This window comes from Prionailurus bengalensis, chromosome A3, assembly GCF_016509475.1.
Source record: "Prionailurus bengalensis isolate Pbe53 chromosome A3, Fcat_Pben_1.1_paternal_pri, whole genome shotgun sequence".
Taxonomy (NCBI): Eukaryota; Metazoa; Chordata; class Mammalia; order Carnivora; family Felidae; genus Prionailurus; species Prionailurus bengalensis.
Window position 1 is genome coordinate 12179533 of NC_057354.1, and position 14693 is coordinate 12194225.

The following is a 14693-nucleotide window of genomic DNA, read 5'->3' on the forward strand; positions in this document are numbered from 1 at the left end:
GCTCCTCACCACGGTCCTGACTGGAAGGTCCTCTTAACTCGAAATGTTTCTGGCTGCATGTAAGAGAAAAGCTGATTCGTGGTGTCTTCAGCAACACAGACATTTGATCATTTCTTAAACAAGAAGTCTGGAGATCGGTGGTTCCTGGGACGGTTCCCAGCAAAGAGGGAGAGTCCTGGCCGGCTCAGACCAAAGGGAAGGAGATGGGGCCACCCCCCTAAACATGTGGGTGATTCCTGAATAAAATCAGGTTCCATTAGCAAGGAAGAGGCCAGGGGCGCCAACACATTCTTCTCTCGTTGGTGTGTTCCTTCCCTGGAGGGGAGGGGGAAGAAAGACATGCATTTGGGAGTGACTCGGATTGGGATGCCACTGGTTTATGCTCCAGCCTGGGATGTGGGGTGGAAAAGCTAACATTTATTGAGCACCTACTGTGTTCCAGGCCCCCTGCTGGGTGATTTCACGCTCCCATCAATTCATTCAGTCCTCACAACTGGCCTGTGAGGAAGGAACTATTCTTCCCATTTTTCAGATGAGAAAACTGAGGCCGAGCCCTGATCACACACACACACGGTGGGAGGCTAAACGGGAATAAGTCCTGGCAGCAGTTAACTTTCACTACTGCTCACTGTGTATCCAGCACTCTGAGAGGCGTGTCCCCTGGATTAGGTCATTTCTTCAACTCCACTCCACTGATGAGGCACCGTGGCTCAGGGAGGTGGAGCAGACTGCCCAGTTACACAGTTTAGCATTGGCCAGGCTGGGCTGTGAACCCCTCTGACAGAAGGCCGCCCCACAGTGCTCCCCCAAATTTGGAGAAAACCCTCCCGGCCCGTTCGGTGGCCTTTTTGGGATCGTTGGCTTTGTAGGCCGAGAAGCTGGATAAATAAACAAGAAGTTCAGGAAGTGCTTTTTGCCTCTTGAAATTCTGAGTCCAGAGGACACACAAGGTCATCCAGCTGCCGTGACAGCCAACATTAAACAGGCAAATAAGTGAATCTCTAACATGATAGCAGGAATGTTAAGTACCATCAAGGAAAACAAACAAACAAACTAAAGCAAGAGAGAATGATGGTGTGAACACTTTAGGCCAGGTGGGCAGGGAAGGTTTCTTTGAGGAGGTGACAGTTGAGCAGAGACAGAGGATGGGGAAGGTGATGGAAGGCACCAGCTACGCAAGTATCTGAGAGAAGATTGTTTTAGACGGAGGGACTATCAAGTGCAAAGGCCCTGAGGTGGAAGTGAGTTTGGCACATTTGGGAAAGGACAAGAGATGGGTGTGGCTGGAGCAGAGTGGGGGGGGGGCATGAGGTCAGGGAGGTAAAGGTGGCAGGGGGCAGAAAATGCTGGTGCTTATAGGACCTTATAAGGACTTGGGGCTGTGTTCTGAGTGACGAGTGGGGTGGAGCCATGGAGGATTCTGAGCAAAATCCAGTTACAGGTTGTGACTTGGGTTCTAAGAGGATCCTTCTGTAGAGGGAGGGAGGGGGCTGAAGACAGGAGACCGGGGAGGAGTGACAGCTTCTCCAGGGGCTACTGGGAAGAAGAGAGGAAACCTGCCTGGAGGCACCCAGCAGTGAGAAACAGACACAGGATTAGAATCAGACCTCCACCCGCACTCACAGCATTCACCTGTGCCAAGCAAGGAGTACTTGGCAACCTTTTAGACAAGCTCTGGTCAATTTCTCACGCCTTTGACCTGTCTGTTCCCCGACAAGAAACTGGCCTCGGAGAGGGGTTAGGTTTCCTGCACAAGGTTTCCCAGGGTGCAAATCGGTGGGGGAGTGAGTGGTGAGCCTGGGTTCCCCTTGGCACCCAGGGGTGGTCTCTTGCAGACCTAGAGGCTGGCACCCTAAGCACCAGGCGATCTTGGCAATGGCCACCATACCCTCGAGCCCCTGCTGTGCTCCAGTCATTGGCTCTAACAGCAGTTGGGGAGGGGAGCTCAGAGCTGAATTGGAGCAGCTCCTGCAACCCCTTCACTATATTCCTGAAGGTAAATACGGTGCTGTGCCATCCAGCCATCCCACCTGGCCCAGACACACGGGACAGAAAACTCCAGGCCCAGGGTGGGGACGGGGCCAGGAGGAGGAGGCTGGTGGAGACGGTTCAGGTAGAACGTGGGCCCCTCCCACCCCTCCTACCACACTCCCCCTCCGCCCCCACGTCCCCCTCCCTTCTCCACCCCCTGCTCTATCCCCATCACCCCTCCGTCCCCCCCCACCCAGTGCCTCCCTCCCTTCCCTTCCCTCCCCCCCCCACATAATCCCTCCCTCGCAGCACCCCCCTCCCACCTCGCCCGCCCGCCCGCAGCTCCCCTCCGCTCCACCCCACATTTCCCAGCCCCTTCCCGAGCCCGAGGTGGGGGCCGGCGCCGCCGAGCTGGGGGAGGGGCTCCCCGAGAGCGCCCCGCCCCCCGGGACCCCGGCGCCGTCGTCGGGCCCGCCCCCGTCCCGCCGCGGCCAGGCCAGCGGGGAGGGAGGGCGCGCGGGCCGAGAGGCACCTGGGCGCCCGGAGCCCGCCCGCCGCCGCAGCCTCGCCCGCCCGCCGCCCGGCCATGTCCTGGGCCCTGCTCCTCGGGCTCCTGGCCGCGCTGCTGCTCCTGCTGCTGCTGAGCCGTCGACGCTCGCGGTGAGTGCCCTCGCCCCCCGCCCGGACAGAGGGGCGACCCCCGGCGTCCCGAGCCGCTCGTCCCTCCCCCACCGGCCGGCCCCTCGGGGCGAAGGGGCTCGACGCCCATCCGCCGCCCCACCCCGGGGGGAGGACGACGGCCAGGCCGCCGGGGTGAGGGGGGGGGCGGTGAGGCTCCGGGGGGGGGGGCGGGGGGTGGAGGCCCGGGAAGTGGGCGACGGGGCTGGGGGACCCGGCAGACGGCCCCCGGTGCACACGCGCTCGGCTGGCACCTGCCAAGGGCTTTCTGGAGAGGGTCTCCGGGTGGGTGCGAGAAGCCCCCTCCTGGATCCAGCACCTACTTGAGCCAATCCCCAGGCTTTCTCGGTTCCTGGGGGGGTGGCCTTGATCCTCACCCCATTACACAGATGGGCGAGTTGAGGCTGGGGAATGCAGAGCCCTGGAACCACTTTCCATGGGAGGCCTCCCTCCCCCACCTGGACGAGGGGGTTGGGGAAACTCGCATCTCCCAATGCTCTGGTCCAGAAAAGGGGTCTCCCTTCCCCTGAGACCCCACAGCCTGGGCAGGGTAGATAGAACCCGCGCCAAACTTCTCCGCTTCCTAGTCCCAAAGGTTGTCCTGCTCCACTGAGAATCTGTGATTTCGGAGGAGTAAATCTCATACACTTGAAATCAGTGTCGTGGCAGTGAGTCCTTTTTTTTACAAAGTTAATTTAAAAAGTTAATCTGAGTTGCACATGGGATAGCTGAATGTATTTGACTTAAATATTTATCCCGTTATAGATAAGACTGAAGCCCTGCCCTTCCCTTCCCTTCCGGCAATTCCAGACTTTTCTTGTTGATCAAGGCTACCGCATAGCGCGGCCAGAGCAAGGCTGGAGGGGAACCTTCCAGATTTTTTAAAAAGTATGCCTTTTATTTGAGACTGGTTTTATATTTGCAAGAAAGTTGCAAAGGTTGTACAAAGAGTTCCCAAAGACCCCTCATCCAGTTTCCAAAGGCCTCCCCATCCAGTTTCCGCCATTGTTAACATTTAACATTATCGTGGTATATTCGTCAAAACTAAAAAGCCAGCACTGGTCTGTTAAGATGAGCCAAACTCCAGACTTCATTTGTATTTCATCAGCTTTTCCATCATGTGCTCATTCTGTGCCAGGATCCAGTCCAGAGTGCTACACTGCCTTCCGTGATCCCTCTTCGGTGAGGTTGTAGGTAATACAGGGCACTGTGTGTGTGTGTGTGTGTGTCTGTGTGTGAAATGAGAGTGTCTGAAAATTCCAGAACTTTTCTGGAAACTTTTTATTTTTAAACAAGAGGTTAGTTCAACTTCCAAACAATAACCTCGTGATCTTTTTCTTTAACCTCCAGACACCCTCCCAGGTTAAATTTAAAACTATGTATTCGTTCATTTGCCTGAAAAAAATGAGGAAGAAAGAGGAAAAGTCCGCAAATAAGTTCTTCTGTGAAGAAATGAATTATTCTTCCAAAGTTGTTAGGCTTTTGGGGAGACTCTGTCCAGGGATGTTTTCGGATCGCACATTTGCTTTTTTCTCTGCGGGTTTTAGTTTTGATGTCCGTCCATGTTGCTGCGTGGAGCTCTGATTCATTCTTTTGATCGTCTGTGTAGTATTCCATGTTATGAATGAATGGCAAGTTTATTTTTTTCCTTTTTATTCCTGTCTCAACTGATGGACCCTTAGGCTGTCTCCAGCGTTTTGGCTATTTCAGACAATGTGCTGTGGTCTTCCTGTGAGGCCTCCTGCTCTGTGTTCCCCCCGCCCCAGCCGAGGTGGTGGCTGTAAGCTACGTGGGTTCTGGGAAGCAGGGTCCCTGGGTGCTCAGCGTGTGGAAACTCTCAGCCTCTAGGAATAAGAACAAATTGGGTAACCGCTCTCTGCCTTAGTGTCTCAATCTTTAAAATGGGGATGCTGATGAGGATGGTGGTTGAGAATGGAACTTCTGGGTTAGAAGAAAGGCCAGTTAAACATTATTTTAGCAAATTCTTGCTGTAATCCAGAGAGCTGATTTATCTTTGAGGGTGAGTCGTTGATTTGTACACCTGGTGGCTTGGGAGGGTCAACAGTGTGGGTTTGGGGTCACTGAGAGCTCAGGGGCAGTTAGTTGGGTGGACCCTGGGGAGACCCCACGGGCACCCCAGTCTAGGCCCCAATCTCATTTTCTTCTCCTCCCATCTCAGCAAGGGGCACTCTTGTTACTCCCATTTTACAGAGGAGGAAACTGAGTCTCAGAGAAGCTAAGCAACTTGTGCAGGATCTGCCTGGATTACGCATCTGGGCTATGGGGATTTGTAATTCCCAGGAAAAATGAATTTCCATGCTTCCCACACATTTTATTTTTAATCTGAACGCTCAAAAGTCTTAGAACCACATGATGGTAAGATAGTAAGTTGCAGCTACTCCCAGATTCTTTTTTTTTTAAATGTTTATTTATTTATTTATTTTGGGGAGAGAGAGAGAGAGAGAGAGAGAGTAGGGGAGGGGCAGAGAGAGAGGGAGACAGAGAATCTAAAGCAGGATCCGCACTGTCAACACAGAACCCAATGTGGGGCTTGAACTCATGAACCGTGAGATCATGACCTGAGCTGAAGTCGGATGCTTAACCCCTGAGCCACCCAGGCGCCCCCAGAAGATTCTTAAGGACAAATAATCAAGTGTTGGAAAAAGAGGTGGATGATGCTGATGCTGTGTAGACAATGAATCAAACAAGCAAGACCCCACACCTTCCTTTCTCCTCACTGACCCTTGAGGTAATGTTCATCACCCTGTTTTACAGCTGAGGCCTAGAAGGGCTAAGCGACCTCCTTAGGGCCACACTGAAATTATATTCCCCTTCCAGTCAGTTCCAAAACTCATGCTTTTCTCAGTAAAAAGAAAAAAAAAAAAAAAAAGGAACTTCAGTCAGTCAGCAACTGTCTTTACCTCTAGCATTTTTTTAAGTTAAAATTTTTAATGATAAAAAATTTCAACTATACAGAAAAATAAAAGAATAGTATAAGAACTCCCATGTAACCATCCCCTTATTTGATGGTTAACATTTTTACAAAAAATTACAGATCGGGGTGCCTGAGTGGCTCAGTCGGTTTGAGCATCTGACTCTTGATTTTGGCTCAGGTCATGATCCCAGGGTCATGAAATTGAGCCCCTCATCAGGCTCCACACTAAGCATGGAGCCTGCTTAAGATTTTAATTCTCTCTCTCTCTCTCTCTCTCTCTGCCCCTCTCCCCCACTCTCATGCTCTCTCCCAAATTAAAAAAAAATTTTTTTTTTTTTTAATTTTTTTTTCAACGTTTATTTATTTTTGGGACAGAGAGAGACAGAGCATGAACGGGGGAAGGGCAGAGAGAGAGGGAGACACAGAATCGGAAACAGGCTCCAGGCTCTGAGCCATCAGCCCAGAGCCCGACGCGGGGCTCGAACTCCCGGACCGCGAGATCGTGACCTGGCTGAAGTCGGACGCTTAACCGACTGCGCCACCCAGGCGCCCCAAAAAAAAAAAATTTTTTTTAATTCCAGATGTTACAATATCTCTCCAGAAAATATTTCAGAATGCATGTCAAAAAAAAAAAAAATGACAACCACAATTCTCTTATCCTACCTCAGAATACAAAAATGATTAATATTGTGTAGTCTCCAGTCCAAATTCCAATTTTGGCAATTACAGCAAAGATTTTTAAACGCGCCTGGGTAACCGTGAGTGTTTTCTCTTGGGAGAGGTTGTAAGCTGGAATTAGGAGACCTTGGGTCCGGAATTACGAGTCTGACTTCTGTGCCACTGGGGCTCATGACCTGCATGTGGCTGTCAGAAACATCCTTCCTGCTGTCCTTTTGGGCCTTGGTTTGTCCACCAAGTCTCACGTAGCCGATCTCCCATGCCCTGGCCACCCCGCCGGGCTGCGTGTGTCTCTTTTCCGTTTTGGGCTTGTGCGTCTGGTCTAGAGAGCCTTGGAAGAACACTCCAGGTGTGGGGAGGTCACTGTGGGTGGCATCAGGTGACGGTTCCCGGTGGCTCAAGAAAAGATCTGGGCCCTTGCAGGGTACGGAGTTTCTGGGCACAGAAAATGTGCCTTGTTCCAACCCGCACTGACCAGAGGCCACCAAGTGGTGGCCCGAGGTTGGATGCAGCCCAGATGGGTCTGCTGTGTACCACACACAGCAAGAGGAGAAAATTAGGGTGTTCCACGTACAAAACACCGGGTCTCCAGCTTCTGCAAAATGCGACAATGGACCATCCCTTGCTGGGGACTCCCTAGGAGAGCCCTCTCTCAGCCTTGCTGCCGTCCCCACCCCTCCTGTTGTCTCTCCAGTTTGCATCTGTTCTGTCACTCTGCTTGCCCTAACCATTTTCCTATGACGTTGAGAATTCTCCGAACCTTCTGTGTCAGTTACAAAAACAGGAAAACAAAAACTAGAGCAAAGTGGCCGCATGCTGCGTCTACGAAGTGGGAGGCAAGGAGTGGGGGAGGGGAAGAGGGTTAATGGCCGACAGCTTGTGGGTGAACCCTGGGGAGGAATAGACGCTCAGGTTGCTGAAACCCTGCGGTCCCCCTCCTATGAAATCCTCCCAGAGCCTGAGGCCCTGAGTTGAGTTGAAACTACTGGACAGAGAGATGTGAGGCAGTCCACTAACACGGCACAGCTAAATGATGCCGCTTCTCCTCGAACCAGAATGTGGGCTGTGTGTATCAGGCACTTAACCTGCGCTGGGTCCCTTGACCCCTTTGGCAGACTCTGGCGGGTGGGGGGAGGGGCAGGTGCTGCTCTTTGAGCACCACCTGTATACGCAAATCATTCATCTGACATATTTATTAAATGCCTTCTCTGTGCCAGGCACTGTTGTTAAGTGTTGGGGGTCAAGTGCCTATATTCGTGGAACTTCCGTCCAGTGTGGGTGTGATACTTCAGGGCACAAAGCTGGGTGCTGCCCATCCTTAACCCTCTCCCCCACTTTGCAGAGGGTTGAGCGCGAGAGAGGAGGCCAGGTGGCAAGGTTGGCCATGGAGTCTGTGAGTGGCGAGTGGGCAGTTTGGGGAGGGGCCCATGTGACGGGAAGTGGGGAATCAGAAAAGGTGTCTTGGCATCTGAAACCGGAGGGACAGGCTGTGTGGGCAGGAGCCGGGGATGAGGGGGTCCAGCCCTACCTCCCTCCTCTCCAAGGGCCTGGCCGTATCTCAAAACAGTGAGGGTGTCCGTGGGCGAGGCTGGAGACCGCAGACCCCAAAATAGAGTCTCCTTCATCCCTGCTGGCTGACGGCTGAGTCACCCTGGAATGTGGCCTGGGCCCGAGCTGGATGCAGGGCCTAGGATCCAAGAGCCAGCCGGCTACATCGCGCGGGTCAGACTCCTGGGCTCCCAGCTTCCTGCCTTTGTCTGAGCCTCCTTGGGACTTTTCTGGGGAAAGATGAAAGCTGCCAGAAATAACACCTGGCTCACTGGGGAGCTCTGGCCGCAGCCTGGACAAAGAGCAGGGAAAGGAAGCCATAGCCCCTGCTCATACCCGCAAAGGTGTCTTAGAGGAAGAAGCCCCCCGTCCTGGAAGTGGGGGAGTCGGATGCTAGCTTCACCTCCACTTCCGTTGTCACGCTCCTGGATGATCTGTGTTGTGACTTTTTAAAAGCATAATCACATCACTTTCCAGCCCCCCCTTCCAACCCTCCGGGGGCTCCCCATCATACTGGGCATGGAAACCTGACCCTGGCTGCAGGTCAAATCCTGCCTCTCACCCCTACAGTCCACTCCAGCCACACTAGTGCCTGCTGTCTGGAAAGCCCCCCACCCCAGGGCCCTTGCACTCACTGTTCCCACTGCCTAAATTCCTTCTCTCCCCACTCTGGCACTCCACTCCCTTCTCATCCTGCTGGTCTTTGCTCACATGGCACCTCCACAGGGAGGCCCTCCCTGACCAGCCCTTGTCACCTAGCTCTCTTTTTTCTTTGCTGAGATATAATTCACACACTATAACATTTACCATTTAAAAAAATTTCCTAAATGTTTGTTTATTTTTGAGAGAGAGAGGCAGAGCACAAGTAGGGGAGGGGCAGAGAGACAGGGAGATACAGAATCTGAGGCAGGCTCTGGGCTCTGAGCTGTCAGCACAGAGCCTGATGCAGGGCTCGAACTCATGAACCGTGAGATCATGACCTGAGCCGAAGTCAGATGGTTAACCGACTGAGCCACTCAGGTGCCCCTACATTTACCATTTTAAAGTATACAATTCAGGGGCACCTGGGTGGTTCAGTCAGTTAAGCGTCCGACTTCAGCTCAGGTCAGGATCTTGCAGTTGGTAGGTTTGAGCCCCACATCAGGCTCTGTGCTGACAGCTCAGAGCCTGGAGCCTGCTTTGCGTTTTGTGTGTCTCTCTCTCTGCCCCCCCCTCCCCCCTGCCACTCTCTCTCTCTGTCTCTCAGAAATAAATAAACATTAAAAAAAATAAAGTGTACAATCAGTGCTTTTTAGAGTATTTGTAGGGTTGTGCCGCCCTCACCACTGCCTAACTCCAGAATATTTTTTGTCATTCCCCAAAAGAAGCCTGGAAACCTGTCTCCATAAGCAGTCCCTCCGTATTCTCCCTCGAGCTCTGGCAACCACTAATCTACCTTCTGCCCCTCTGGATGTGCCTTTTCTGGACATTGCATAGAAGTCGATCACCCAAGAGGTGACCTCTGTGTCTGGCTTCTTTCACTCGGCATAATGGTTTTAAAGTTCTTCCACACTGTGGCATCAATCAGTCATTCCTTTCTATGGCTGAATAATGTCCCACGGCATGAACATACCGTATTTTGTCTGTCCACTCATCAGTCAGCGACTTCTGCATTGGGCCCAATTTTTGGCCACTGTGAACAGCAGCGTGCAGGTTTATATGAACTTACGTTTTCAGTTCTTTGGGGTATGTTTATGTTGCTGGGTTGTGTGGTAACTCTGTTAGCCTTTCAGGGACCTGCCAGGCTGGTTTCCACACCAGCTGCACCGTTTACATTCCCACCAGAACTATATGCGGATCCCCATTTCTCCACATCTTTGCCAACAGTGACTATTTCTTTTTTTAGAGGAGAGCCATCTCCGTGTGAAATGGTGCCACACTGTGGCTTTGATTTGCATTTTTTCCCCAGTGCCTCACGATGTCGGGCGTCTTTTCATCTGTTCACCGGCCATTTGTGCATCTCCGTCAGAGAACTGTCCATTCACATCCTTCGTGCCTTTAAAAATCGGGTTATTTGTCTTTTCATCGTTCACTCGTAGCTCCTTTGTTTTCTTTATCACGCTTGTCACTCTCTGAAATGATTTTGCTTTTTTTTTTTTTTGCTTTTGTCTGCCTTCCCCTTATTAGTACGTAAGCCCCATGAAGCCAGGCACCTTGCCTGTGCCGTTCACTGCTGTAACCCCAGCACGTGGAGCAGGGCCTGCTTCCTAGTTACTATTCGGTGAGCGAGTGAGAAGAGAAGGGATGGCTTACTATTCACCAGACAGGGAGCTCTCTGCATGCCTGTGGTTCTGATCATTCTACGACAAAGATAGGGGGCCTAGCCTGGGTTTAAGGACCTCCCAGGGGTCCACCATGAGCAGCGGTCTTGCTATTTGAGGCCCACTTCGTGATCGTGATTAGCTCTCCCTAGCGAACAGCCCCTCCCCCAGAGGATGGTGGGGCAGGGACAGCCAGGGGTCTGCTACCCTTTGCCACTCAATCACTCGACCGTGTCTCCAGTCTCATCCTTTCTCTGTGGGCATGGCAGGGGGTGTGAGATGACCAAAGCCCTGTCCACGCTGGCTCAGGCAGAGAACTCTGTGTCCTTTTCCTTCTGGGTTCTAGAAAGCTCTCCCACCCACAGGGAAAGCCCACCTCGATTGGATTCCCTAAGATGTACCAACATCAACTGGTCACCCAGCTTCTCCTCTTGGCCCCCTGCAGTCCCTCCTCTACTCAGCCGCCAAAAGGGTCCTGTAAAAACTTAAGTCAAGTCATGTCCCTGTGCAACTCGAAGCTCTCCCATGGCTCCCACCTCATGCAGGGAAAAAGTTAAAAGTCCTCACAGCTGCCTCCAAGGCTCTGCATGGTCTGACACCTGTTCCTGCTCTGGCCTCAACGTCTCCTGTTCTCCTCGGTCCCTCCACTCCAGCCATACTGGCCTCCTTATTGTTCGTGGAACACGCCAGGCATGGTCCAGCCTTAGGGCCTTTGCACTTGTTACTTCTGCCTGGCAGCCTCTTCTTCCAGATATCTATGTGGCTCCTTCCTTCACCACCTTCAGGTCTTTCTCCAATGTCCCAGGGAAGCCTTCTCTGCCCTCTCTGCTGAAAAGTCATACCCCATGCCCTACACTCTTTTTCTTCTTCCCTACTTTATCAAATAGTGATAAGTACTGTGGCTTCTGCAGGCGACCTGGTGAGCCTCCTCTGGACGTGGGCAGTATCCCGTGGTTGGGCCATGCCTTGGAATTTGGAAAAGATGCTGCCAGCTTCCTCACCAGGATGAAGGAGAAGCACGGTGATATATTTACTGTAAGTGCCTCATGTGCGTCGAGGGAGGGAAGGGGGTGAACAGGTGGGCCTGTCGTCTGGTGTTCACTGGTTCCTTCTATATCCTTCCATACCCTAACCTACCATCCAGTGGTCTTGCCAATTTTCCATCCATTTTCCCATCCAACTGTACAGCCAACACTTAGTAACATCCATTCCTTCTTCCCAGCATCAAGTGATGCAGTCATTCAGTGTCTATGAAGTTCTTGTTCGTCCATCCAACTGACCTCTATCCATCCACTCAACTTCCATCTATCCAGCATCCATCCATCCATCCATCCATCCATCCATCCGTCCGTCCATTCTTCAACATCCAGACAGCCACCACACCCATCCACCTTCAGGCATTCTTTTGGGTTCCACCCATCCAACGCTCATCCTCCGGTCCTTTTCCCCGGTACCCACTTAGCCTGCTGCCACCATGTTCCCAACGTGCATCCACACTTTCAGCTTCCATCTAACCTCCTCATCCATTCATCTTTCCATCCAACATACATTCACTGATATCCTTCCGTTTACCCAACAATCCATCCAGTAGCATAAATTCTTCTTGGATTTTGGCCTACATTTTATAAGAGAGTTTGAGTAACATGACTCCCAGATCACACTTTGGAAACAGGGCCGAGGCAGTTGCGTGGGTGTTTAGAATTGTGTGGCCACTCCGCCACACAGACATTTGAGGGAAAATCCCCTTTCCTTTGTTAATTACAGGATTACAGCTCTTTCTCTTTTCCTTACCTTCTTGGGCAGCAGGTTACATTCAGGGCTCGGCCTCCCAAAGAAGTGGGTATTTCTGGCACATTCACTAGCATTTATCCAACAGCATCCACTCATCCATCCACCTGTTCTATCCAGTCTCTCCACCCATGATACGCACAACACCCATTTGCTGCCTTCTGTGGGCAGACTCTCTCCCGGATGCTGAAGATATGACAGTAACCAAGATAATGATGGCAGGTGCTGAAGAGTGAGGTGGTTGAGAGGCCAATGTTTGCTACCGAAAAATGCTGAGTGTCAGTCCTGTCTCTACTGTGTCTCAGCTGTGTGATCTTGAGCAATCCCCTGCCTTCTGTCAGCCTCAGTTTTCGGCTATAAGTGGTCCCCACGTCACAGACAGTCGTGAGGAGTGGATGGGAGAACACTGTCTGTGAAATGTCAGGTCCTGGCACAGGGTAGGCCCCTGACCACTGAGAGCTCCTGTCCTTGATGGCATTTCTCCTCGCCTCGTCCCTGCTGACTTCCCACAGGTGCTGGTGGGGGGCAGGTATGTCACTGTCCTCCTGGACCCCCACTCCTATGACACGGTGGTGTGGGAGCCTCGCACCAAGCTGGACTTCCACGCCTATGCTGTCTTCCTCATGGAGAGGATTTTTGACTTGCAGCTCCCACATTACAGCCCCAGTGATGAAAAGGCCAAGATGAAACCGTGAGTGGCTCAAGGTGGCCCCTGTGGGTGGGCGGGGAGGGCATGATCTGCTTCTGCCTGCATAGCCCAGGTGCTGAGTGGCTTGAGTTTGTGTCCACGCCAGGTATCCGGTCAAGACATTTGTTTTGAGAAGACAGACACAAAGGAAACCTAAAAAAAAAACCAGCCCCAAAGAATTAGGCTGAAGAAAGGCTCTTCTCATCTTTACTTCTTTTAGGAGACAGGTCTGATTTCAGTAGGAGGAGCCCAGGGTTTGGGTCAGCCAGACCGAGAGTCAAATCCCAGCTCCCCCACTTCCTAGCTGTGTGACTTGGGGCAAATCCCTTGCCCTCTCTGGGCCTCTGTTTCCTCGTGTGAAAGGAAGGGAGGTGGGCGGGGGGGGGGGGGCTAATAGTTTCGAGCCCATCCTCTGTGGTCTCATTAGTCTTCATGACAATGCTGGAGGGTGAGTAACTTACAGCCCCACTTTATGGATGAGGACACTGGGGCTCAGAGAAGACTTGCCCGAGGTCACACAGCGAGGAAGTGATGTAGGTCCTGAAACATAAGAAATAATTATATCAACATGAGGACGTGTGGGCACATGTACTCTGCGTTCATTACTTCTGCAAATATCTGAGGACTTTCTATACACTGGTCTAGATGCAGGGGGCCCAGAACGATGCCAACCACAATTTGAAGATGCCAGTCGTATGCCGGGTGTTTGATAGGAACACTTACATCTCTGTGCAATCGATCTACCTCAAGAGGTAGATATTTTTATCCTACACTCAGGAGTGAAGTGACGTGCGTGTTCCATCACTGGCAAATGGCACAGCTGAGATTTGAACCCAGGTCTGCAGACTCCAGCTGAGATGCTGAGGAAATAAGACAGTGTGTGCATCCCTAGAGTTCGTGCAGTCTGACAGGAATCCTTAGTGATCTGTCTCCAGGAAGGGTGGCCTCCTGGGGTTAGGAAAAGTCTCTAGAAGACTGGGTTTTGCAGGGCTGCTAAAGCTGAGGAAAGGCCAGAGTATGAGGTGAATGCTGATGAGAGGAAGTACCCAGTCTGAACTTGGCTCTGTGGGATGGCCGCTAGGAGATTTCTGAGCCCAAGTGTCCTAGGTCCTGGCATTCTAGGGGGGCCATTGGGTCCCATTAGCAATAAGATTCCTCGGTTCGCTGCATTCTACCCCGCTACCCAAGGAGGACCCCACTTTCCTCCAGTGTCTGCCCTAAGAGTTTCTGGAAGTTTCTCCTAAGCCCGCATGTTGTCTACTGGGCGTGGCTCCTGCATCTGCTAAGGGCTACTGTCTCCATCAAGTGCTTGGAGTGGGGTCGAGGGAACAGCTAGATCAGGGTCACTCAGGATTGTGTCCTACCCGGCCATCATTGGTCAGGGGACACTTTATCCAAACAGGTGTGCCTAACTTTGGGTCTCAAGGAGGAAGGGTCGGCCTGCTGTTTCTCTCTCTTCCAGACGTCTTTGGGTTCCTTATCCAAGCTTGTGTGCCCCGAGGAGGGGCAGACTGTCACGGTTAGGAATTCAAGACTCTGTGGCTGGGTGACCTTGGGAAAGTCACGTTCCTCTCTTGTCCCTGAGTTTCTCTGTCTGTAAAATAGGTGTCATAACAGCAACTGTGATTCCCTAGAGTTGTCAAAAGATGAAACAGGATCATGGTGCTTAGCACCGTGAAGAGTCACTGTCACTGTCATTGAGGATGATATTAATAATAATACCATCGTGGCTAAGCCAGTTGTCCGCAGGCCCCCGTTGCCAGCGGGGCCCTGGGGCCCTGGGACCCTGAGCTTTGGGAATAGGGGCGCCTGTGTGCATACGTTTCCCGCTGGAAGCTGTGCTCTTACTTTGTTTCCTGCCCCAGGACTCTCCTCCACAAGGACCTCCAGGCGCTCACGGAAGCCATGTACACCAACCTCCGCACTGTCCTGCTGGGGGACGCCACAGAAGCGGGCGGTGGCTGGCATGAGATGGGTCTCCTCGACTTCTCCTACAACTTCCTGCTCAGGTGAGCCGGTGCGGCTCCCCTCGTCGGGAGTGGAGCCCAGCACTCTGCACCCGGGTCAGCCGTTAATAGTGGCCACGGGAACCATGAAGACTTTGTGG

General features: G+C 52.4%; 1 protein-coding gene across 2 annotated transcripts in view; it reads left to right on the plus strand.

Moving 5' to 3' along the window:
- Positions 1-2441: 2441 nt before the first annotated feature.
- PTGIS (prostaglandin I2 synthase) overlaps positions 2442-14693 on the plus strand; it is a 40292-nt gene continuing 28040 nt past the window's right edge. Inside the window, exons 1-4 of one of the 2 annotated variants that reach the window (XM_043553698.1) lie at positions 2442-2631; positions 11022-11145; positions 12411-12589; positions 14452-14595. In XM_043553698.1, coding sequence (XP_043409633.1) covers positions 2558-2631; positions 11022-11145; positions 12411-12589; positions 14452-14595 — 521 coding nt within the window. In that variant the 5' untranslated portion in view covers positions 2442-2557. The remainder of the gene's footprint in view (positions 2632-11021; positions 11146-12410; positions 12590-14451; positions 14596-14693) is intronic. The other variant, XM_043553699.1, reaches the window with a different exon arrangement.